The sequence below is a fragment of the Cherax quadricarinatus genome, chromosome 46 (genome assembly GCF_038502225.1).
Source record: "Cherax quadricarinatus isolate ZL_2023a chromosome 46, ASM3850222v1, whole genome shotgun sequence".
In the NCBI taxonomy this organism is placed as follows: Eukaryota; Metazoa; Arthropoda; class Malacostraca; order Decapoda; family Parastacidae; genus Cherax; species Cherax quadricarinatus.
In genome coordinates, this window is record NC_091337.1 from 2073966 (window position 1) to 2100540 (window position 26575).

A 26575-nucleotide genomic window follows, 5' to 3' on the forward strand; every position below is an offset into this window, starting at 1 on the left:
AGAAGCCGCAGGCGGGACGCTCGCACGCTGCTTTCTTGCCTCTTGAGAGAATTTTCCCCCTCCTATCTGTTGTTAGGCTTGAAACATTGCATAGCTCCTGACGATGCACGAGAGTGCAAAAGATCTTGATATGTATATGTATGCAAGACAAGCCACGGGAGGTGGAAATATTTAGCTCAAGTACTTTCACCCTTCTCAGTGCGTCATCAGGAGCTATGCAATGTTGCAAGGCAGCAACTGCATGAGTGAGGACAAGCTTTCTCAGAGTAGTGCAGTGCGGATCTGTCACCTGCCGCTGTCTCTCTCAGAATGTGGACCAACGGTTGGTGCCACCCCGCACCACCACCACTATCCCCCTCCTACCCATATGGGGTTGGAGGATTTTGAGAAGTCAAGTATTATGAAATTAGAGTGGGAAATCGTGGCCGGTGACACCTACGCTACTCTGAGACCTCTCTCCCTGCTTTGGTTCCTCCCTTGCAACATTGCACAGCTCCCGATGACGCACTGAGAAGTGTGAAAGTACTTGCACTAAAGATTCCCTCCGACCCCATGGCTTGTCCTGCATAGTTAAGATCGCCTATCTGCGATTGTTTGTATATATATATATATATATATATATATATATATATATATATATATATATATATATATATATACACGCAGAACTTGCGATCTTGGCTTAAATAGCAACGCTCATCTTGCCATATAGGACAAGCGAAAATTTGTGTATGCAATAATTTTGCCAAATTCATTCTGAACCAAACGAAAAAATATATTTCACTGTGTTTGTTTAGTATTAAATTACTGTAAACAAATCTAAAATATATTTAGTTGGGTAAGGCTAAAATAAATTGGTCTTGTTATAATAAGGTTAGGTAAGTTTTCTAAGATTCTTTTGGTGCAAAATTATAAATTTTTGCATCAACATTAATGAAAAATATTTATCTTTAAACGTATAAGAAAATTTCAGAAACTACTTAATTTTAAATGAGTTCTTGCTAATTAACCAGTTTTACATATTCGGCACGACATTATATATATTATATATATATATATATATATATAATATATATATATATATATATATATATATATATATATATATATATATATATATATATATATATATATATATATATATATATATATATATATATATATATATATAATGTCGTGCCGAATATGTAAAACTGGTCAATTAGCAAGAACTCTTTTAAAATTATTGCATACACAAATTTTCACTTGTCATATATGGCAAGATGAGCGTTGCTATTTAAGCCAAGATCGCAAGTTCTCCCTATTCGGCACTACATATATAATCTTGCGTGTGCGCGCGCGCCAGCCAAAATCTTTTCAAGTCGACTTTTCCTTTATTTTTTGCCATTTTTCACGTTGTTGGCTGCGACTTATCCATTAAAAGCAGTATTTACTTCAGCGAGTGTTTGCTGCGTGGTGGCAGGACTCTCGTAAATCACACTCTCTACACAATTAGCTTTTATTTGACGTATTAATGACACATTTCTAGCCGCGTCGGTGTGTGTAAAGTTTGTTGTAGTGGTACGTACAGGAGAGATGAGGATGAGAATGGCGTTAGGTCGAGAAAGTAAATGCTGGTAACTGTGTGTGTGTGTGTGTGTGTGTGTGTGTGTGTGTGTGTGTGTGTGTGTGTGTGTGTGTGTGTGTGTGTGTGTGTGTGTGTGTGTGTGTGTGTGTCTCGATCGGAAGTGCTGGTGTACGATGTTCTTTGGTACAGATATTATTTTGTGATGTGTGTTTTTAACAGTGGTGCTATTTTGCGATGTGTATTTTTAAACAGTGGTGCTATTTTGTGATGTGTTTTCATGATAGAAGTGATATTATGCGAAGTATTTTGATGCGTGTGTTGGAGCTGCTCTACGATGTGTGTGTTTGATGGTGATGTGTGATTCTTGATGGTGATGATGCTTGACGCGTGATGTTTGAGGTGCTAATGTATGAGGCCGTTGATGTTGCAGGTTATGATGTGCCATAAGTGATGTTAATGAAAGTGCTTGTGTGTGAACCTTTGCGGTTCTGAAGACCTTGCAATTTATATATAGGTTATCTCTTGAGAGGGACTAATGAACTATTTAGCTTCTGTCTAGAGAGGCGAGGTTAGTACAGAATAACAGAAGGCTCTCTTTCCGCCCTCCCCTTTCTTCGTTCACACTGTCAACACCAAGTGGGTGAAGGAGCTTACACTCCCATTTTTCAATATTGCACGGCTTACTTAAGTGAAAAGAGGTAAGTAACATATAACGTTCTTATGGCTGTTGTTGCTGCTGCTGCTGCTGCTGCTGCTGCTGCTGCTGCTGCTGCTGCTGCTGCTGTCACCACTTTGCCCTGGATAGCTCTTGTTTCAGTCACTAGTCACTACTAATCTATAGACCAGCCACAAATTCTAGTCCAAGAACCAGCCTCAGGTTTCCAGTCACTACAAAAAATCTTGTTAGACTCTAACTTCTCTTCACTCACCACGGTCAGCTATGTGGAGAAAGACGAGTTTACTTTCTTAAACTCCTCTTCTGTATTTAGATGAATCCAATGTTTGTAAACTCATTTCTGTCTAGTGTTTTCATGATTGTAACCTCAAAGGGCAGTGTGTTCCAGTGTAAATAATTAAGTTTATTCAGGTATACACAAATACAGTTACATAGAATTATCATACATAGCAGCATATGTGTAAAGAAATCTTGGATAAAAATCTTTGCTTATGTTTGTATTGCATCTTTTCTCTCGGAGTCTTTCATCGAGCCGTCTCGAAATCCCCACAAATTAATTTTTGTAGTGTCGTCCTAGTATATTTAACGTTTAAATGAGATCTCTGTTTCTTACCCAAAGAGCAAAATGTTTGAGCATTTATATACATAATGCCACAGTGAAACAGGAAACAGAAAACCAGAGCACTTTCAAATGCTTACACATTTCGCACATGAAATCGCTCAGGTTTTCTTTTCTGAAGATGCTTCGTTGCCATTCTCTGCATCTCCTTGGTTTATTCTCATGTTCTACAAAAAGGAAAAACCAAAATAAACAATATTCGTTTACTATCTGTCAAATGCTTTAGTGTTAACATTGTTTCTAGTATTTTGTACTCTAAATTTAACACTACGATACTTAACAATCCTCAAGCTTATCCACTTGGATAGTGTAGTCTGTCATTCCTACCTGCTACTGCAAGGCCATTGTCTATTGTCACACCTTGCAGTTCGCATTAAGCTGCTTTTGTAAAATTTTCTGGCCACATAAATTCACCCGAGCCTTCCTGAAGCTTAGTCAGCTTGTCAGTCTGTTTGAATTTAAAGTGGTATTTTGAAACCATCCACTATTCATATTTAATAATGGTATACCCATTATTAATTATATTTAAAAACATCACTCACCGCTGCCTATTAAGATTCCTTTCATTACATGTGAAGCGTGTGATAACTTCTTTTAAAGATTGCAAAAAAAAATGACCTTAGCTATTGTTAGATTTCTCGTGTAACTGAAGAATTTAAGGTTCAATTAAACTGACTTTTCATGAAATGTTGCACAAAATTATGTGGGAAGTTGCAAGTTAAACTGTGAATATTTTGCATGAGATATTCCAATACTTTTTTCTTTATACTTTTTCCTGCTATTGTGCTTGACATTTGGTGTTTCGTTACGTGTGTAATTGAAACTCCGTATTTCGTGGAAAATTTAAGGTGAGAAATTTCAATAATTCTCGAATGATGGATATTGCAATAAATTTTACACATATTTATCCATAATAAAATGTGCCTAAAATTTTGCCTGAAGCTGAGCGTGACATGTATACTTTTTACAGGACTTTGCAGTAAGTTCCAAAGTAAATTTTTAGACTAAATTTGAGTAAAATAACTGATTATTCGCATTGAAATGTCCATACAATTTGTTCTAATTTTTTAAAATGTTTGTGTAAAATTTACGACTTTAAGCTGAAATATTCAATGAAACCGTGTGAGAAATTGTTACTGTTTTGTAATAGGCCGCAATACAAAGCCAATTTGCCTACTGATCATTGTTTACTGGCGATGTTACTGGCGGAAGTAACTACAGTCGTGTATCGGGTGTAACACGAGAGCCTGTAACCTATCTGACTCTTTAGGATCGCGTCTGTGTGAGACACACACACACACACACATTCCCACTGCCTGGTTACATAAAATTTGCATACTCATACATGAAGATTATGACGCAGTGCCTCGCGTACTTCCCAACTTCTTTCATTTTCCACATCTACCTGGCGGAACTTGGGCTGCTGCCTTTAACCATGAAGAGGCTGCCGTTCTGGCCATCCTGGGAGTCTGTTGTGAAAGTAAATAGCAGTTGCCAGACATGTTATATCCTACGGCTCATGATGTCACGTGCAGATATTTAATCTACTTGATGACATGAGACGCCAGTCTAGATTTTTGAGTGAAAAGCGAGATCAGATATCAAGAGTGACGGTATGTTTCACTGGTTAAGCTTCTCGCATTGAGCTTATGTGGATTACATGTTGCTGAGATAAATTCCTCTCAGCAATTTCAAAATTGTTATTCTTATTAGTGCAAATCATTATCATTTTACATTTATTATAATTATTTTTATTATTATTCATATGTGACCTCAAGGGTCATACACTGCCTGGGAAATAAGATGTAATCAAGTTTGATCCAGAGAAGCAGAGAGTAGATCTAATTCTTTATTTTTTTCCTTGAACGGTGCTCAGAAGACATATTACATCACTAGTGAGCTCAGCTCTCTTAATGTGCTCATGGTAATGCTATATCGCAGTCGGGCTCAAGCTCATTTCGTACTGCTCAACTGATGCTGACTGCGTCTGCAACGGATGCTGCTGTCATCCCGTTGCCATGGTTATACTTCGGGTTGAATTACCGCCAGTAATTACGAAGCCTCGGCTATTGTACGCTTATTGTAATATGGTATTTAGAAATATTATTGCTTTTATTTTCTTATCAGAATAAGCCTGGTACTGGGTATTATGTCTATTATTTATTCCCATAAAGCAGATGTATACTGTATATTGGTCGTCAGATTTTTCGTTTCTTCCCATTTTTCAGTGGGAATCCTCGAGAACGATTCTCTTGATTTCAAACTTTCAAATTTGGTGTATCTTACTCAGAAGGAACCGTTGCCGAGTTGTCTAGAGATTTAAACTGAGCTTGTGTGGGAAAAATGGGTTACAGCACGAGGGATGATAGCAGCAAAAACCGCCAGGATACCACAGTGATATATTTTCATATGGCATTGTTCATCGTAAAGTTACTAATGAAATTGGTCAGCAAAGAGACAGTAGAGAGCAGCGAGTGACTAGCTACCTCAATTCTACTTTACTAATAGTAGGAGCGTAAGAAATAAGATGGACCAGCTAAGATTAATTGCATGTGCAGAAAGCACAGATATTATTGCTATAACAGAAACCTGTTTTAAAGTTTTAAGATAAGTGCCTTCTGAAAGCAATATACAAGGCTATAAATTATTCCACGCCGATAGGGTCAATAGAAAGGGCGGTGGAGTGGCGAAGAATGTCAGAGATAATTTAAACTGCTGCATTTGATAAGATGTCAAAGTGGAAGCGACGGACACTGAATCTCTATGGCTAGATTTTCTTGAGGGATGTGGAAGGCTACTCTTGGGTGTGATTTACAAGCCCTCAAACCCTGATAAGGAATTCTATAAACCTTTGTGGGACGAAATTACCAATCCATCTAGATATGAATATGTTGTGTTAATGGGAAATTTTAACTTTAGACAAACTGATTGGAGCAAATTGACTGGAAATCTAGAATACCTAGCAACTTTCTTGATACGATTCAGGTTTGCTTTTTAAAATAGTTTGTGACAGAATCAACTAGAGAAAATAACCTGCTTGACTTCGTTCTTGCCAACAAGGAATCACCAATTAATTATCTTGAGGTTAACTGTGATCCTTAAATTTTTTTTATTAGTTAACAACAGCTGACGCACGCAATTCCCCGCCCCCCCATTTAGAGTGTTGAGTAGTGTCTTAATTTATCAAGAACTTGTAAATCCATTTAGGGTTTATTGTAAATCCATGAATATATAATTTAAGACAGGTAGTTACGCAGGTGAGATAAGTTAGCTAAGAAACTGACCATACTAAGTTCGTAAACAAAAGACGAAGATAATCCACCGATAGTTACTGAAAGATGCTGTAGAGATAGTCTGGAATACTTCACGGATCTCCTGAAGACTCTTTTCCCCAGAGATGCGCACTTTAATGCTTTCTCACTTTGCTCAATCTATAGACTCGCCACCCAAAATTAGCTCGGCTGATTAACCGCTTAACCAGCATCGCCAACCAGACGTCACCTAGAGACAGAGTATAAGCGAATCTTCAGGCGATTCCATGCCATCCCTAGGTTACTGGATCACCTCCAATAGCAGCAGGTCTGCAATAAAGTATTCTAATTGATTGGATATTTAGTGACGGAAATACGTCGTCTGTTTTTATTCTATCAAACTTTTATTTCTCCGCTTAATATTTTTTCCTCTTTACTGATTTCTTACGCCCTAATTTTTTGTCGGACGGGTACAATCTCATCCTCTTCGTTCCATGTCGATGAGACACTGGTGGCGGACACCTACGTATGACAGTCTACCTCACTTCTCCCGATAGATCTTATTGTCGATCTAAGAAGACGCTATTTGTATTTTGTTAATGTAGATAAAATGTGTAGTAAGAGGCGATTAAAATGCCGGAAGCAAGGGACTAGTAACCCCTTCTGTATATATTACTAAATTTAAAAGGAGAAACTTTAATTTTTCTTTTTGGGTCACCCTGCCTCGGTGGGATACGACCGGTTTGTTGAAAGATGATAAAATTTTGATTTAAAAATCCCCAATGAGCCATAAATTTTCTCTGGGGATTTATGACCTTTCAGGTGTTGTAATATAGTGGTGCATTAGAATCTTTGCTGGCTCTGTGGTGGGTGGCACTTGGCTGCACGTGGGAGCTCTACGGGAGGTGTACACTCGCAATATCTCCGTTAGGAAGCGTTAGTACCACAAGTATTACTTTCTGATTCACGTGATTGCCTGACACACGCTGGTCTATAAGTTAATCAGCCTCGAGCACTACCTTGAGGAAGCATGTGGCAGGATTCAAGTGAGGATATCCCCAGATCACTAAGGGCAATCTGTAAGTAAGTTTATTCAGGTATACACAAATACAGTTACATAGATTATCATAAATAGCATATGTGTAGAGAACCTAGGTTAACCCAAAAAAGTCAGTGACTTATTTCCATGGGTCCTTTGAAAGTTCAGACGCATGCTAAGGATCATTTATCTTATCACCTCCACTTAGGCGGTGCACTTTCCAATAAGGATGAAGTTTCTATTCAGCAAATTAAAAAGGGGAATGCTTTTCTATTAAGCACAAATTCCCTGGACCTTACATTCGACCGACCAGTCTTTCATTGACCTTAAGAGGGTTTGAGTATTTCGACATGACTCTGTGTGCCTCGGCAAAAGCAGCGTCTGGCTAACAAGGTGCTGAACTCTCTTTGAGTGCTGGGTAATACTCTCCATGTTAGGGTGGCAGCCGCCGAGACAGTACTTGTTTCGTGCTTTTCCAGGGCATGTAATCTCTTATACATTTCGTTTATGCTCTGCCCTGACTAATATACTCTCTGACCTGACTAGCATACCCTCTGCCCTGACAAACATACCCTATACTCTGACCTACATACCATCTACCCTGACCTACATACCATCTACCCTGACCTACATACCATCTACCCTGACCTACATACTCTCCACACTCGTTTGATATTGGTAAGCATAATGTATATTTTATGATTTGTTTTTTAACAAACTGATTTATTACAACAATATCGACGCTCTCATTTTACTCTTTGAAGCGATGAATTGCCCACACGGATTTATCGCTCTCCATGAATATATTAATCAGCTATGGAATTTTTCTCTTAATGACATTACTATTTATAATGCGAAAGTAAATGTATTTAACACAACTTGCATCAGGTATTAATGAAAATACAAACGCGATAGATCTGATAAATTTTATTCTAAATTATCTGGATTGTTGGTAGCGCACTCGGCTCACACAGTGTCCGGGGTTCGATCTCCGGTACGGGTGGAAACTTTGGGCACGTTTCACTTTCACAAATTCAGTTTAATTGGTGGGCACTGACATCTGTCATGTACTTTTGTACACCAGTACAAGTCTGCCCGCCAAGCCAGTTACCGCTAAAAGATATCTGTAAGGACACGTCTGGGATCCACGGCAAGCCGTCAGGGTTGCCGTGGATGCGACCCCAGTTTGCCAATAGCTTGCCTCCTGCTCCTCCGCTCACATGACCCACCCTGTGTTACTGTGATTTTATTGTATGGTTATAGCAGGTAGTGCGCTTCAGTGCCCTGTCTTAGAGTATTTTTACGGTTAAACTACTGATTTCTTGTTCTACAGCTAAATGATTTTTGCCATCCTCTTTTACGTCTCAGTGGTAACCATCATCTTTGTTCAGTACAATGTTCGTGTAGCGCTGGTCTCTGACTTCTGCTCGAGTGTAAACATTGGACTCGATTGCAGAGTCTGCTGTGGGGCTCCTGGTGATCACACTTACGCTGCACCTTCCCACATAAGACCACACTTCATTTTAAATGACGAATGATGACGCCCACAAAGGAATATCTGAAGTGATCACGAATATTTTCTTTAAAGATGCACATATCTAGGTGTACACCGAGATACCTCTCAGTGTATATACAGTCAGATACACACCTCTTCTTGGTGTATATGGCCTAAGCCTGATGGATATAAACTTTGTGAATATACACTGCTGTATATTACGATTTATTGCTCGAGTATTACTCTTGTTCAGTGGAAGTATTATTAGTGTTATAATGTATCTGTAGCATCACAGAGCAGGGGTGGATTCTGTCTTCTTTCATAATTAAGTTGTCATGAAAAATACTTGATACTCTTGTGGGAGGAGCGGAGTGTGTGGAGACCGTCTGCTTTACTATGCTGACTTTTGTTAATTGTAGTGGTTACTGTTCTTCCCTGGTACTTCCAGTTGCTGCAAACGTACCTGGGGAAATTTTTGACGCACAGGAATATTTGATACACGTGCAACATCTGGCTATCTTTTCTTGTAGATGTTTCGCCAACCAGTTTATGAGTTTAGATACCCAGATGTTGCATATGTTTAATTCTTCGTCTTGTGTGTATTGCAAACCACTGGTAAACAAGAATGTTGACAGTTTTATCAGTATGAAGACTTCTGAAAACTTGGTCTGTAAGCGACACATTGTTTTAAATATAGATTCTGCACTGCTAAAAGGTGTTTATGCTGTAGGAATCGTGTAGCAAAAAGGTGAAATAAGACTAGAAATACCATATAACAAAATACTTTATTTCTCACATGTACAATAAACAATTACAATTGAAGAGTCCTTAAAAACTACTGACTTTTTCCTTTAGCAGCTGAGAGGAGGAGAACGTTTGTGGCGAGGATAATCACTGTTGTAGTTAATGGAGAGGATGATGGTGATGGTGGGTGGTGATAGTGGGTGGTGATGGTGACAGTGGGAATGATCTCTCGTGGGCAGATGCCCACGGGGGTATGGAAAGAGGAGAGGTATATCCCAATGGGTAGCGGCAAAAAATCAAAACAAAAATGGACTGAGGACAAAGGGATGAGTGACCTAAAGGGGAAAGAGGTGATGTGGCTGAGATGATAAGGTAAGGGTGTTTGCGGAAAGGAAGAGGGCGATGGGGTTAAGGGACTTAATATGTTCACTGAGTGGAAAAAGGGAAGCAATATGGAGCGTTTGAAAATATATCTGTCCGGGTGGAGTGGGTTGGCGAATGATGTCTTCCCATGCCCAAGAAAACCCAGCAAAAAAAAAAAAAAAAAATACCCATCCCTAAAGTGACTGGAATAGAAATATGCACATGATGGGGAAAAAAAAGTGAGGAGAAAATGTCAATTAGATTTCCAGGTAGTTAGAGGATAAATTGTATATCAGTGGTATACAATACCTACAAGATAAATTAGACACATGTGCAACACCTGGGTGACTTCAAGACAAGTGTGCTTATCACCTGCCCCGAGGCTGAGGAACTCAACACTTTGTCTTCCATTGTCTTCTGTATATATTACTACAGACTTCAGATAATCTCCTTGTATTGTATTGACAAAGCCACTGGATGGCGAAACGTCTACAAAGATACCCTGATGTTGCACGTGTCTTAGTTCATCATTAGAGAATAGATTATCGGACAAGTGTGAAAAATCACATGAATGTGGGAACATGCGCACATAACAGTGAAGGGGGAGGGGGGATATATGCTCTTTAAAGGAGACTTAACGACACTCGGGGGGGGGGGGATGTGAACAAACACCCAACCCACATCATAACAATGGCACTGAAGGAACAGTTAAGACAGAAACGGAGGAAAAAAAAACAGAAATTAACAGTGCGCGTCGATAGGCTGCTGCTAACATTAACGTCGTCTTTTTCAACGATCAAAAAAAAAAATAGGAATCGAGGGACGGTGACTCGACCTCTGCAAACACAACTAAGCGAGTACAAAAGTAAAGGCAAAGCAGGTAAGCTGCTACAAATTTGAAAAATAATTCAGCAGCCTAGCAAGGAGACCACAAGTCTTTGAGATAAATATAATTATTCCTCGACTAAGAGACATTTTATGAACGGTAGATCTTAGCGAACACTTATACGGCAGCACCTGCAGTATACACTGCAGCACCTGCAGTATACAATCACACAACAAAATGAGAATTGCACTGTAATATAAACATAACATTTAAATAACATTTTTGGCTTGATGCTAAAGTCGAGTGACACACACACACACACACACACACACACACACACGCACACGCACGCACGCACCGGAATGAAAGTGGCATAAAAGGTTTAAATGAACTTCAAGGTCAGAGCTGAAGTCCAAACAAATGAGGAACCTTTATAGTCCGTCCATTTTTATCATAGTTACCAACAAATACTAAGCGCATGTTAGTCCTTTCAATCAGTGGGTTGACGTGCAAAGTTTGCAAAAGAAAGTTATTTTATGGCAACTCTTGTAAAGTTGTATCGAACGGCATAAGAATAGAGGTGAATATTGCAAGTGAAATTTTTTTCTTTTGTTTTTAAGAGAATTTTGCATATTCTGGCGCTTCTCTTCATTATTGCTTCTGTTATTTATTATTTTTCTTTATTGCTTAATGGCGCCAGTTCTGGGATATATTCCGTAGTTCAAGCTGAACATATTTGGCTTAAGATCTATTTTGTCGGACTCGCATTTCAATTTTCAAAACTTATATTATTGTTTTGGGTCGTTTATTGCAAAATATCTTCTATTAATCAGATATTTTAATAGTAATAAACTACACGACGATGAATGATGCTCTTCACCACTTTAGAAATTTCGAGAAAAACGAGAAATTAGGTAGGTTATGAGACTCAAGATCGTAATGACACGATTGCAAACAAATCATACCCCGGGTGGGGTTAAAACCCGCGATCAGAGAGTCTCAAAACTCCAGACCGTCGCGTTAGCCACTGGACCAGCTAGCTTCAATAAGATTCAACCAACTAGGTGTATTTCTACACGATAGAAGGTTAGCTTATGCACCACTGCGACGACAAATGCAAGTTTATACAGACTAATCTCCCCGGGAGATTAGTCTGTATAAACTTGTTAACCTTCCTAAGGTGTAGAAATATGCTTAACGCGACGGTCTGGAGTTCTGAGACTCTGATCGCGGGTTCTAACTCCACCCGTGGTATGGCTAGGAAGGTTATATCCATTCCCTTCAAGAAATGTCGCCATATTTCGAAGCTGCTGGGCACAATTTATACGCAAAATCCTCGCAAATCTACCTGCAACAGATCCAGTTCGAGATCCAGCATCCAGATGAGTATGCTTTCTTCCAAGATGGGCCCCGTGCTTTTTGACAAAGTTTAAGATACTGACAAGGGTTATTGTGAGATTTGGTTATCAAACTAGTGCTAATAAAAACGATGGGAACGATGGGTTTAACGTATGGTTGGGTTATGGCAGAGTCTTAAACACAGCAGCTCCTGTCAATCACAGCTTGTACCGATTTTATTGGTGTCATGCAAGTTACAGACACGACTTTCTGACAAGCCAGCAGCAGAAATGCATGACTAAAGCCGAGAAATAAGAGAATAAGGGTACAAATTGTTTTGAGTTTCTTCTGGATAGAAATTCATCTTTTGCAGACGTGAATCTTTGCAGCGTCGCCACTGGTGCTAAAGCTAAAACACTGTAAAATGCGTAGAAAGCAAAACATGTGGAGTGTAAAATCTTGGGATCAGTGGTGGGGAGGAAAACTGCACTATACATTCAAGACAAAAGGATAACATCACAGTGGTCACTGCTAAAATCGACGAACACATCAACGTGGAACCCCAGTTCTCTTTCAGCGTTTGGTCAGTGTCTACTGAAGTCACCGACAAGAGATTAGATTTATTCAAATATGAATTGTGCGGGTTCCCTTCAGTTTTGAGTCATGAAAACTATCTTGAGAGGCCAAAAAGCTAGCACGAGCTGACGCAGTTTAGACAGAGGCAAAGGTGCTGGATATGGAGGACGAAGTGGAGGAAGAGGAAGTGAATATGAAGGAGGTAGGAATGAGGGAGGGAGGGAAGTATAAACATAGAGGAGACCCCCTCCCAAACGCCAGCACCCAGTCACCTATGTTAACCAGCAGAACACGTGCGCTAATAAAGCTTCCAACAGTTCAGAGGTCATTAATCAGAGTTACTTTACGCCAAGGATTTGTAATTATGGAACTTTAACGCAACTTTCCGCTGCCAGAGCACGGTTCGATGCTGTCATAATACTTCAGGATGCCGCTATTCTTCAGCGCACGGGATCTTCAGCCACTCTAACGCATCCTTACATATGTGCGTAACCCATCCTTATATTTATGCAGAGCACTTCCTCATGCATATGCAGAACCCATCTTAATGCGTATGTATAAAAACCTACGCGAATAATAACAAGTTGCCGGAGAGATCTTTAGAAAAATCCACGGCAGTATCCTTGAGGGTAAGCCAGAAGCCTATTTCTTAAAGACGTGAGCTGGCCGAATTTTCAGATGGCGACTACTGGTACTAATTACAGGGGCACCTCTTTGCATTTTAACACTGGAACGCTGGTGGAGGCAACAGCAACAGTACCAGCATAACCCGAGAGGTAATCTTGGCAGGCTCGCGCGGAGGGGAGGTGGGATATACCACCCCACATTACGATGCTGCTGGCGTCTGCGATCTTGCACGTTTCTGTGTTGTTTTTTTGTCCTACCTCAGCCAACAGTGAGGGAAAGTTCGCTTAACTGCCCGTGTTATTTTCCTCTCTTTGTGATGTGATGGTCGTCTGGTGAGAGGGAGGAGAGGGGAAGAGGAAGGAAAAGGAAGACGAGTAGGGAGAGAAAGGAACAGGGAGGAAAGGAAAGAGAGTAGAGAGTGGAAGGGACGGGAGGAAAAGCAAGGTGAGAGTAGGAAGAGGAATGAAAGAAACAGGAAGAAGAGAAGGAAAGAAAGAGGAGAAAGGGGATAAAGAGGAAAAGGAAAGAGAAGGAAAAAAGGAAGGGCAAGAAACAAAAGACGGAAGGGCTGGGCCAGCACTGTAAATAAATAAAAAAAAAAACATCCTACATAATTAAGAGATGTCTCTCCTGACCTCGCTGCAAACTGTTAAAATTCTAAGGGACGGGAATAGCGGCTCCTCGTTCATTGGGCTTACAATGTTCCTTCCGTCAGTCACAAAACCGGAAAAGTAACAAAAACGCACCAGATAAGAAAGGTTCAATCCATCCAGGCGCTGGTCATCTAGGGCGCGGCGGAGCCCCAACCTTGTCCAGGAGACGCCTCTGGAAATTTGGTAAAACGTAATTTCTGGCAAAAGCAGTGGCCTGTCACAACTCATTAACTAGCCTAACATCGTTAATTACTTTTCTGTGCTCAGTAACCCCTGGGAAACTTACTTGCCAACTTTGCTTGGTTTAGACTCAAACTTGTTTGACCCTACACGATTATATTTTATATATATATATATATATATATATATATATATATATATATATATATATATATATATATATATATATATATATATATATATATATATATATAAAATATGTGTGTGTGTGTGCGCAAAACAACCACTGTGAAAGAATAAGAGAAATTCCAAGCGCTTTCGTGACTACTCACATTATCAAGGAACTATGATAATGTGAGTAGTCACGAAAGCGCTTGGAATTTCTCTATTCTTTCAGAGTGGTTGTTTTGCATATTTTGAAATCACCTGTTTACTGTGATCTTTTATATATATATATATATATATATATATATATATATATATATATATATATATATATATATATATATATGTCGTGCCGAATAGGCAGAACTTGCGATCTTGGCTTAAATAGCAACGCTCATCTTGCCATATAGGGCAAGTGAAAATTTGTGTATGTAATAATTTCGATGAAAATAAATGGTATAAAATACCTACACAATGGAAACATAAACACACATGCAATTTAATGTGACCCTTTATTGACAACGTTTCGCCCACACAGTGGGCTTTTTCAAGTCACAAACAGATCTACCTGGGATGGAAGGTACGTGAGTATTTAAAGCCAGGTTCAGAATGCTGAGGTCAGGTGGAGAATGCTGCATCTGATGACCTACTGGGTGGGGTTATAGTCTTGGGTAGCTTGGCAGGGGTATTGGACAAGTTGTGAGCAGACCTTCTGCAGTGTTCTATGTTCTTATGTGGGATAGCGATGAAGAAGTTTCTTGGCAAGTGGTTCAGCTATGTTATAGAAGCCATTGTTTTGGTTGAAATTGTTGGTTATAGAGATAAGCGATGATTCCAGGATTCTTCGGTATTGAGTGTTGTCTTCTGTGGCGATAAGTCTTGAGTTTCTGCAGGTCTGCTCACAACTTATCCAATACCCCTGCCAAGCTACCCAAGACTCTATAACCCCACCCGGTAGATCATCAGATGCAGCATTCTCCACCTGACCTCAACATTCTGAACCTGACTATAAATACTCACGTACCTTCCACCCCAGCGACGGGCTGGAGTTTTGAGACTCTCTGACCGCGGGTTCAATCCCGGCCGGGGTATGGTTTGTTTAGATCTGTTTGTGACTTGAAAAAGCCCACTGTGGGAGAAACTGTCAATAAAGGATCACATTAAACTGCATATGTGTTTTTCCATGTAATAATTTCGCCAAAATCATTCTGAACCTAACGAAAAAAAATATATTTGATTGTGTTTGTTTAGTATTAAATTATTGTAAACGTATTTAAAATATATTTAGTTGGGTTAGGGTAAAATAAATTGCTCTTGTTATAATAAGGTTAGGTAAGTTTTCTAAGATTCTTTTGGTGCAAAATTAAAAATTTTTACACTAACATAAATGAAAAAAATATATCTTTAAACGTATAAGAGAAAATTTCAGAAAGCACTTAATTTTAAATGAGTTCTTACTAATTGACCAGTTTTACATATTCGGCACGACATTATATATATATATATATATATTATATATATATATATATATATATATATATATATATATATATATATATATATATATATATATATATATATATATATATATATATATATATATATATATATATATATATATATATATAAAGTAGGGAGGAAAGGAAGAGGAACAAGAGGAAGTACAAAAACAGAGGAGGAAACAACGTAGACTGTGGAAGAAAACAGAAAAAGCTTCCTATCGAAATACAGGATAAACGCTAACAAGCAGTGTGGCATCGTCAGCATAACGACCCATGACTGCAGACCCGCTTATTGGGGACACCTTGGGTAAGGTGTCTTTACTGTCATGACACACACACACACACACACACACACACACATATCCCACACACACACATCCCACACACACACATCCCACACACACACATCCCACACACACACACACACATCCCACACACACACACACACATCCCACACACACACATCCCACACACACACACACAACCCACACACACACACACATCACACACACACACACATACACACACACACACACACACATCCCACACCCACACACACATCCCACACACATCACAAACACACACACATCACAAACACACACACATCACAAACACACACAATCACACATCTCACACACACACATTGCCAGACTCACATATACACTCCCCCCTCCCCCACCGACATCTCACTCCTTCACCTGATCCCTCCCCTCCCTCCTTCACCTGATCCCTCCCCTCCCTCCTTCCCCTTCTCCCTCCTTCCCCCTCTCCCTCTCCCACTCACCCACCTGCTTCACTCTCCTTCCCACTCCCCCTCCCCACTACTCTCTCCTTCCCACTCCCCCTCCCCACTACTCTCCCACATAGCCACAGTTCTTCCTCCTACCTCCCCCCCCCCCCACACTCTGACATACACAATACTAACCTAACATACAGAATTACATAGGTTTCCCACTCTGAGGCAATCAGGATAAAACAAAAATAGGTTGCCAGAGAGCAACAAGAAAAACCAAGGGACAGGAGGAAACTGCAAAGGAAGATTGGGCAGCAGAGCTCACAAAAAGGGAACATGAATGGGAAAAGAAACTAGAAGAACTTAGCATGAGAATGGAAGAGAGGATAGACATGGAAAGCAGGAAGTGCAAGTCAAAGCAGCAGAGGCCAGGATAGAGTTTAGAAGAGGAACTGAAAAATCTGAAACAGCCTAAAGAACTAAAGAACATTTTGGGATTGACAACAGAGACTGCTACCTCAGTCACAAATAAGGGGACTGTAGGGAAAGAAGGAGCAAAACTGCATGTAGAAGCTCAATCAGTGGAGACTGTAGTAAATGAAAGAGCTAAGCTATATGTGGAGGCCCTAACAGACCACAGCAGAGCCCAGGGAAAGCCGAGAAGGGAAAATGACAGGCCACTGAGCCCAAGTACATTAGCTAGTGAAACTGAAGAAAGGAAAGCTGCAATGGAGGAAATCAAATTGAATGAGGGGATACACAGGGATATGCAGTGGGAGAATGAAAGGGTGAGGTCAGTCTTTGTGTATGGGCTCCAGGAAGTTGAAGGGGAAACATATAAAGCCAGAAAACAAGGGAAAAAAAGCAATTGAAAGCATCATGAAAGCAATAGGAGAAGACTACATGACCCAGCTGGAAAATTTTCGGAGAATAGGGGGGTATGTAAAAAAAAAAAAGAACCCGGCCAGTGAAAGTGACCTTCAAGGCAGAAAAGACTCGGAACAGGATCCTGCAGGAGAAAGCACGATTAAGGGACATGCCGACATACAGGAAGGTGTATCTCGACTGCGACAGAACACAAGCAGAAAGGCAGAAACAGAGAGATGGTACAAAGGCGAAAGGAGGAAAGAGAGGGGATGGAGAAGACAGACAGGAGATCCCAGACAGGAAGATCAAATACAGCATCCCTCACAACTTCCTATAAAAGCCTCCCAACCAGGTCAACCTCAGTGCAACCAAACACTCTAAACCAAAACACCCATGCCACATCCAATGCCCCCACCCACTGCATTACAAACTCCACCCCCACAGCAACCACCCATAGTTCCTTATCAGGTCTCCCACTTCCCCAACCCCAATACACCTCCCAGACCACAATCTTAGAAAAGAAGTTGAAGGTGTGGTATACAAATGCAGATGGAATAACAAGTATGAGGAGTGGCACGAAAGAATCAAGGAGACATCCCCAGACATAATAGCACTCACAGAAACAAAACTCACCAGAATAATAACAGATTCAATCTTTCCATCCGGATATCAAATCCTCAGGAAAGACAGAGGGAGGAGAGGGGGAGGAGGAGTTGCACTGCTCATTAAAAACCAGTGGGGGTTTGAGAAAATGGAAGGAATGGATGGCACGGGCGAAAGGGACTACTTAGTAGGAACAATCCAGTCTGAGGGACATAAGGTGATAATTGCAGTAATGTACAATCCACCACAGAACTGCAGGAGGCCAAGAGAAGAATACGATGAGAGCAACATAGCAATGGTCGACACACTAACCGAGGTGGCCAGGAGAGCACACATGGGGGGAGCAAAGTTAACTAGTTATGGGTGATTTCAATCACAAGGAGATTGACTGGGAAAACCTGGAGCCCCATGAGGGTCCCGAAACATGGAGAGCCAAGATGATGGATGTGGTACTGGAAAACCTCGTGCATCAACATGTTAGAGACACTACCAGAGAGAGAGGAGAGGATGAACCAGCAAGACTGGACCTTGTATTCACCTTGAGTAGTTCGGACATCGAGGATATCATGTATGAAAGGCCCCTGGGAGCTAGTGATCATGTGGTTCTGTGCTTCGACTACATAGTTGAGCTCCAAGTGGAGAGAGCAGCAGGAATAGGGTGGGAAAACCAAACTACAAAAGGGGGAACTACTCAGTGGGAGAGGGAACTGACAGGAAAACCAGTACAAGAAATGATGGACTATGTCGCAACAAAATGCAAGGAGGCAGAGGAGAGGTTTGTTCCCAAAGGAAACAGAGATAATGGGAAGAACAGAACGAGTCCTTGGTTCACCCAAAGGTGTAGGGAGGCAAAAACTAGGTGTACTAGAGAATGGAAAAGGTACAGAAGACAGAGAACTCGGGAAAATAAAGAGATTAGCCGAAGAGCCAGAAACGAATATGCACAGATAAGAAGGGAGGCTCAGCGGCAATACGAAAATGACATAGCATCGAAAGTCAAGACTGACCCGAAGCTGTTGTACAGCCACATCAGGAGGAAAACAACAGTCAAGGACCAGGTAATCAGACTGAGGAAGGGTGATGGGGAATTCACAAGAAACGACTGGGATGTATGTCAGGAGCTCAACACAAGATTTAAAGTAGTATTTACAGTGGAAACCAGTAGGACTCCAGGAAATCAGAGCAGGGGGGTACACCAGCAAGTGCTGGATGAGGTACATATAACCAAGGAGGAGGTGAAGCTGCTGCTATGCGAACTTCACACCTCAAAGGCAGTGGGACCAGACATATCTCCGTGGGTCCTTAAAGAGGGAGCAGAGACATTGTGTGTACCATTAACAAAGATCTTCAACACATCATTTGAAACTGGGCAACTCCCCGAGGTATGGAAGATGGCAAATGTAGTCCCAATTTTTAAAAAGGGAGACAGACATGAGGCACTAAACTACAGACCTGTATCACTAACGTGTATAGTATGCAAGGTCATGGAGAAGATCATCAGGAGGAGAGTGGTGGAGCACCTGGAAAGAAACAAGTGTATAATTGACAACCAGCATGGTTTCAGGGAGGGAAAATCCTGTGTCACAAACCTATTAGTTTTATGACAAGGTGACAGAAGTAAGACAAGAGAGAGAGGGGTGGATCGACTGCATTTTTTTGGACTGCAAGAAGGCCTTCGACACAGTTCCTCACAAGAGATTACTGCAAAAGTTAGAAGATCAGGCATACATAACAGGAAAGGCACTGCAATGGATCAGAGAATACCTTACAGGGAGGCAACAACGAGTCATGGTACGTGACGAGGTGTCAAAGTGGGCGCCTGTGACAAGCGGGGTTCCACAGGGGTCAGTCCTAGGACCTGTGTTTTTCTTGGTATATGTGAATGACATAACGGAAGGGATAGACTCAGAAGTGTCCTTGTTTGCGGACGATGTGAAGTTAATGAGAAGAATCAAATCGGATGAGGATCAGGAAGGACTACAAAGAGACCTGGACAGGCTACAAGCCTGGTCCAGCAACTGGCTCCTTGAGTTTAACCCCGCCAAATGCAAAGTCATGAAGATTGGGGAAGGGCAAAGAAGACCGCAAACACAATATAGTTTAGATGGCCAAAGTCTGCAAACCTCAATCAAGGAAAAAGATCTGGGGGTGAGTATAACACCGAGCATATCTCCTGAGGCGCACATCAATCAGATAACTGCTGCAGCATACGGGCGCCTGGCAAACCTACGGATAGCGTTCCGATACCTCAGTAAGGATTCGTTCAAGACTCTGTATACCATTTACGTCAGGCCCATACTGGAGTATGCAGCACCAGTTTGGAATCCACACCTAGTCAAGCACGTCAAGAAATTAGAGAAAGTGCAAAGGTTTGCAACAAGACTAGTCCCAGAGCTACGGGGATTGTCCTACGAAGAAAGGTTGAGGGAAATCGGCCTGACGACACTGGAGGCCAGGAGGGTCAGGGGAGACATGATAACGACATATAAAATACTGCACGGAGTAGACGATGTGGACAAAGACGGGATGTTCCAGAGATGGGACACAGACACGAGAGGTCACAATTGGAAGTTGAAGACTCAGATGAATCAAAGGGATGTTAGGAAGTATTTCTTCAGTCATAGAGTAGTCAGGCCGTGGAATAGCCTAGAAAGTGAAATAGTGGAGGCGGGAACCATACATAGTTTTAAGGCGAGGTATGATAAAGCTCGTGGAGCAGGGAGAGAGAGGACCTAGTAGCAATCAGTGAAGAGGCGGGGCCAGGAGCTATGACTCGACCCCTGCAACCACAAATAGGCGAGTACAAATAGGCGAGTACACACACACACACACACACATATGGAGTGTTCTTATAATGTTGAGATAAGTTCGTATGTGTGTGATATATAATAAAATCTATCATTCTGTAATTTTTTTTAATTGTTTAATCTTTAAGGGAGTTCGGCCTATTTGGAAAGTTCGGATTATTACATTTAATTTTTTAAAACCCCCCTAGAAATCCAACAGAAATGACGCAGATGGTTATTTATGTATGGATTGGCCAACGTTATGAAAGGTCATAAGAACTCTTAGTAGGATGTTGATGGAACTCAGGAAGGTCGGCAAGGAACTGTCCGCAACAACTTCTTTAGTAGTGCTGATGGAGCTCAAGGGAGTCTACTACAACAGTCCACAAGAACTGTAGAAGTGATGGTAGATCTCAGGGAGGTCTATTAGAGCAGTCCACAAGAATTCCTGTAGTAGTGATGCCTGTAGTCACGCCAGGAGGCTCTCCCAGAAAGCACGTAGGATACAGCAAGGTGAAGCTACCATAAAATTCACCCGGTGCAGCAAGATCGATAACTGCGGCAAGACTTCTCGTCGCAAACCAAACAATCTCACGGCATCAGGCTCGTCTTTCACTGCTGCTGCCGAATCGCCGATCGCCTCTATACTTCTCGCTGAAGATTTTCACTGGGGTGCAAAAGAGCGTTCGTTCGTTCTCTATAGCGAAATAATTACAGCAGTCAGGTCATCCTGACTGGAACTTTGAACCAATCGATGCGATGCTGCCATGAAATTGAAAAGAAAGTAGAAAGAGTTCCTAAATAGATGGACGAAGCGCAAACAAAGTGGCTCTCAGATGGGACTTCGCCCTCAGTTGAAAGGTTGATGAGGGGAGAGGACCGGAGAGGTTTCCCTTGGAGGTAATGGGATGGTTCGGCTGATGGGAGAGTACCTAACGGAGAGGGACAAGCTACTGTTAGACAAGGGGAGAACGAAATTTAAAACGGATGGGGAACAATGAAAAGAGTTTGTTCGAGCAGAGTAAAGGGGAGAGAGAGAGAGAGAGAGAGAGAGAGAGAGAGAAAATGTCCGGCAAATTTAACGAAAGGGTAGACAGAATTGAAGAAAGTGGGAGAGCATAGTTTAAGCTGGCACGTGAAATTGAAAGGACTGATACAAATTGAGAGAAAGGGGGAAAAAGATGTGAGCAAAAGGGTGGCCAGAATTGAAGGCGAGAGTACAAGTGAACCTTCTGGGCGAGATTATGTGTAAACAACGCGAAAAGAAAGAAAAGGGTGTGGACTGACGCGAGGGAAGAAAGGTGAAGAGGAACAGAAGGGGATGAAGTGTGTCCCTTAGCGTTTCCAAACAACACAAGACTGAGGCCAGACTATGTAGGTGAAGGACTTGCTACGTTCTCCTCTAGACGTGTCACGTCAGGGGAAAACAACACTAACAGAAAGAGAAAGAAGATAGACAGGCAGGCACAGGTAGGCAGGGAGGAGGAGGCAGGCAGGCGGCGTGATAGGGTAACGAATACCTATCCAAAATATGCTGAGACGAAACAAAATTTTTCTCTGATTTTTATCTCGAGGAAGAGAGGACATGTTCCCCACTGTCTCCCATTTACAAAGCCCCGTAAAGAAAAATGAGCACAACGACTCGTGTTCAGAACATCTCTCACGAGGGTTGAGGCTAGCACCGCAAGGCTCACATATACACTCCACTGGACAAGCTACTCCATGACATGCCAGAAATAATATACACCACAAAATCCTCACAAAAATAAACACTCAGGCAAACATTCTATCTCTCACACACAGCAGTTTCATAAACTTCCTTCTTAACGTCGTTAGTTTCCTCAACCACTTGTCAAATATAACAATCTCGTACAACAGACAATGACTTGTAAATACCGGTAATTCCGTGCAGGTGTCAAGGCTTGTATGGACGACTGTACCATAAATAGTAACAAGGCAGATTAACATCCGGACCAAGTCAAACAGTATCACGCTGATTCGATGATAACATAACCTTGGAAGGCATCAAAATTTCAGATACAAACTATTTCCACCATTCACACCAGCGCTATATTCATTGCTCTCAGGCTTGGCTTATGTAGCAGCGATACTTTTGCAAGACAAGCTGATTGCAAATTTACTGTTGCATTAACTCTCCGAAAATTAGTCCGGACACCATGAAATTTGTTTTTGTCAATAAATAATGCTAATTAGATTTAGGCTGTAAGATAGGTTGGGTTGGATTAAGATGAGTTATATTAAGCGTCTTTTAGCAAAGTTGTAATTTTTTTTTGTGCGTATCGGTGAGCTCTTTTGACTGCCTCTTAAGAACGACACTTGCATCATCTATACCTCAACGTGTGAACACCCTCAACAACCGCATGTACTGTATGCCCTCCACATACACATGGATATCCTCCACACTTTCATGTATGCCCTACACATCTGCATGTATAACCTCCACACGAACACAAACGCTTAGTGCCCCAACAGTTCAGATTTCCCAGAGAACAGATGCAAACACTGCTGTTTTCCACACCCGCGATCGTAGTGGCAGGAGAGACCAACACAAACACGGCACCCGTGCAATCACTGTCCCTGTGAGGTGTTTGTGTCGTCAGCTGCTCGCGGGAGACGCTCACGGAAGACCCCACCTCAAAAAGCCATGGTTAGGATGTGGTGGGGGGAATGGGGAAGGAGTTAACAAAGCAGATGAGAGAGAAGGGTTGGGAATGAAAACTTGCCCTATATACAGTCAATATAATCATTACAATAGTAATACAGATGGTATATATCTAAGTGTAGACATAATCTGTATATTCATTCCTCCCATGCACACGGTATGATCTTAATATATCGACAAAGGCTCACTCAAAACACATATAACAAACGATATCAACATAGACATCGTTAGTAAGAGTCAAACTCGAAGCACTTTAAGAAAACCGACATTGTAGTTAACTGCTTTAGGAAAGAGAGGGGAAAAAAAATAACTTGACTTTCTTTGCCTTGAGAATCCATTCGGCCCTTTACTCAGCATCCATCACATGTATATCTTTCTTATCAAGGTTGTCTTCGTCTGTTTCAGAGGCTCCTTCGTCTCTTTCAAATGTCCCTTCACTAGTGTTTCAAAAGGCCTCCTCACATTTGTTTCAAAGGTTCCTTTTACTTGTTTCAAAAGGCCTTCTCACGTCTGTTTCAAAGGTTCCTTTAATTTGTTTCGAAAGGCCTCCTCACATCTGTTTCAAAATCCTCTTCAGGTCTGTATCAAAAACCTCAGCACGTATATTTCAAAGGTGGCTCTCACTACCCTGTCCTGGTGATTCATTACAGTGGCCACGGTCTCTCAGGCATTTTTTTTTTCCTCCCATCTCATTTTTTGCTTTGCAACTTCTGTCATTTCCTACGGCGAAAAAAACTTTACCTGCGGCTTTGAAACACTGTCTATCCGGAGGAATGCACTCGACCTCCTGACGACAGCACGAAACCACTTAACGTTTTCTATTTTGCACACTTACTGTAACAAGGGGGAACAGGACGAGCGCATTTCGAGGCTTTAATTCACCGCAGAAACTGTTTCTTTATTTTTAATGAACACAAGAGGCAGCTTAATAATACATTTCTCGGCAAAGAGTTTTATCTACCCTCTTGTGTCGACACAGACACGCTCACTAGCACTCATTTTTTTTTTGTTTTGGTTCTGTCAACAAAGCTCGGGGCGCTTAAATAACTCGTATCACAGATCTGTACATCTTAGGAGTAACTGGGAGACCGTTAAAGATTTAGCCGGAGGTAGTGGGATGGGGGAGGGGGGGGGGAGAGGTGATGGTGCTTTAAGGGAATTTAATTTTGTCTTGCAGAAAACGTAACTTCGAACAAATTTTCACTTTTTTTTCCTTGTGCGTATGCAATCATTTTTTTTTACTGCCGAGGTAAGCGTTCCATAAAACAGGACAACAATTTCTCATACAGACTCTACAAATGGTGAAAAGGGAAGTGAGTGGAGGGAGGGAGGGAGAGGAGGGAAGAAACTTAGTGACCCTCCAGAGTTGTCTTCGGCCAGTGTCGATGCGTTATTGAGCCCTCTCCGCAAAACACTCGAACGCTGAGACTTTCCCTTGTTAACCACTGGCTAGCTGGCTGGCTGGCTCAATGGGTCAGTTATGGCAACGGTGAACTTCTCTCTGGGTTCCCAGTTTTAAATAACTCTACATTTGCTACGCATCTAGAGAGAGGCCCGAGCGCCCTAGACTAGGGTGCCCGGCTTGATTTTGGTCTGCGGTGGGATGATGTATTTACTGTGAAGCGCCGCTGTATCCAAATCGTGCGAGAGCTCGCGCTTGAGCTCCTGTTTCAGGTCCTGCAGGAGAGCGTGCTTTAGTGTTCCGTTAACGCTGTTCCCGTTGACGACCTTACCATTAGTAGAGGCGTGTACCCTGCCGTTAACGCCGCCGTTGAGGTCGGTGGTGGCGTGGGGTGAGGGCGTGTACGGGGGCGGCGCCACGGAATTTGGCAAGGAGGAAGGGGGGTCGCTAGCAGGCGTGGAACGGGCGTACGGACCCCCAACTTGAAACTGGGCGTAGGATTCACCCACGGAGACAGGCACGGGGGAATAGTCCCTGGTGTAGTCCACGTAGGAAATGTAACCTTGATCCTGCAGAGAGGAAAGAAAAGGGCATTAAAAGAGTTATATTCACGAGAAGGAAACTGTTATCTGCTGTCCATTAGTTCTGGGAATTTTCTTCCCCTGACCAGACCTCCTAGGTTAGGAAATATGTACAGGATTAACTTTCACGATGCGTATAAGATGCAAAGGTACGAGTTTGTGAGATTTACCTGTTATCTTACGTGTTCATGACACACACACACACACACACACACACACACACACACACACACACAAGATTAGCAATCAGGCCACAGTGCAAAACATTTAACAGTATCCATTTGACGAATGCATACACTGCGAAAACCTTTACTGAATACCTTTCAGTTAAGGACCTTGATCTCAAAGTCCCAGGACCGAAATTTCTTCTTCAAAAAGAGGTCTTTTAAGTTCATACAATTGTGTGTATTTCCCCTCAAGCTGTCAGCAGTCACTTCCTGTGAGGGAAAAGTTCAACAGATAGGAGTAGCGAGCGAGTATATGGTAACGATAGTTTGATTGCCGGCTACTTGTTAAGGTAGGGTCAGTCTAGCTTCCGCTATCCCCCTCCCCCCTTTTTCTCCCCACCCCGAAAGGTGACGTGTGGGGCTCCGGCCAAACAGTAATTACTCGACTCACAGCTCCCAGCACAACTGTAAGTAAAAGCCTGCTCCTATTCTAGTGGACTTATTGGTTGAAAGCTTCACTTTTGACCAATAATAAACTTAGTCCTTTCAGCCTTGATCTCCATGTTAGATGTTTTGATAATCACGTCTTTTAGGTATTGTACTTGTGGAGAGCGATTTCTTAAGCAGTGGGTAACCTGTCTCTTTCCAGCTTGGAATGACAGATCGGGTCACCTGCCAACCAACGAGAAGTGTTGAAGGAGAAGGACTTTAGTAAAAGTCCGGAGACGTCACTTTTTGGATCTACCTACCTGATTAACTGTAGGTGACAGCAGACATCAACCCCTCATCTTTGTAGTGGTAAAGAACCTGCTTTCCTGTCATCTGGACTGACTATTCAAGGCTATAGACAATGTGAAGAACTAGCCGTTGGGTTGTCACCAACACCTGTGACCCCCCCCCCCACATCATCAGTAACGGCTACAATTTCTACAAGACGGTGTCAACCTCCACCAGACACCCCAGTATAACTGTACATATTAGCGTTGAATTTAAATGTCATTTTTTTTCATTTCATTTTTCATTTTTCTTTCAAATAGGATACACCTTCATGTTTCACTGTTTTATCTTTGCATTACTAAATAATAGTGTTTATCTTTGAATTATTATTTCTTTTTCTATTCATTAATTTTCT

At 41.7% G+C, this 26575-nt stretch overlaps 1 protein-coding gene across 1 annotated transcript in view; it reads right to left on the reverse strand.

Moving 5' to 3' along the window:
- Window positions 1–16523: 16523 nt before the first annotated feature.
- LOC128696622 (irregular chiasm C-roughest protein-like) overlaps window positions 16524–26575 on the reverse strand; it is a 287716-nt gene continuing 277664 nt past the window's right edge. The window contains exon 11 of the mRNA XM_070094436.1: window positions 16524–25264. Coding sequence (XP_069950537.1) covers window positions 24857–25264 — 408 coding nt within the window. The 3' untranslated portion in view covers window positions 16524–24856. The remainder of the gene's footprint in view (window positions 25265–26575) is intronic.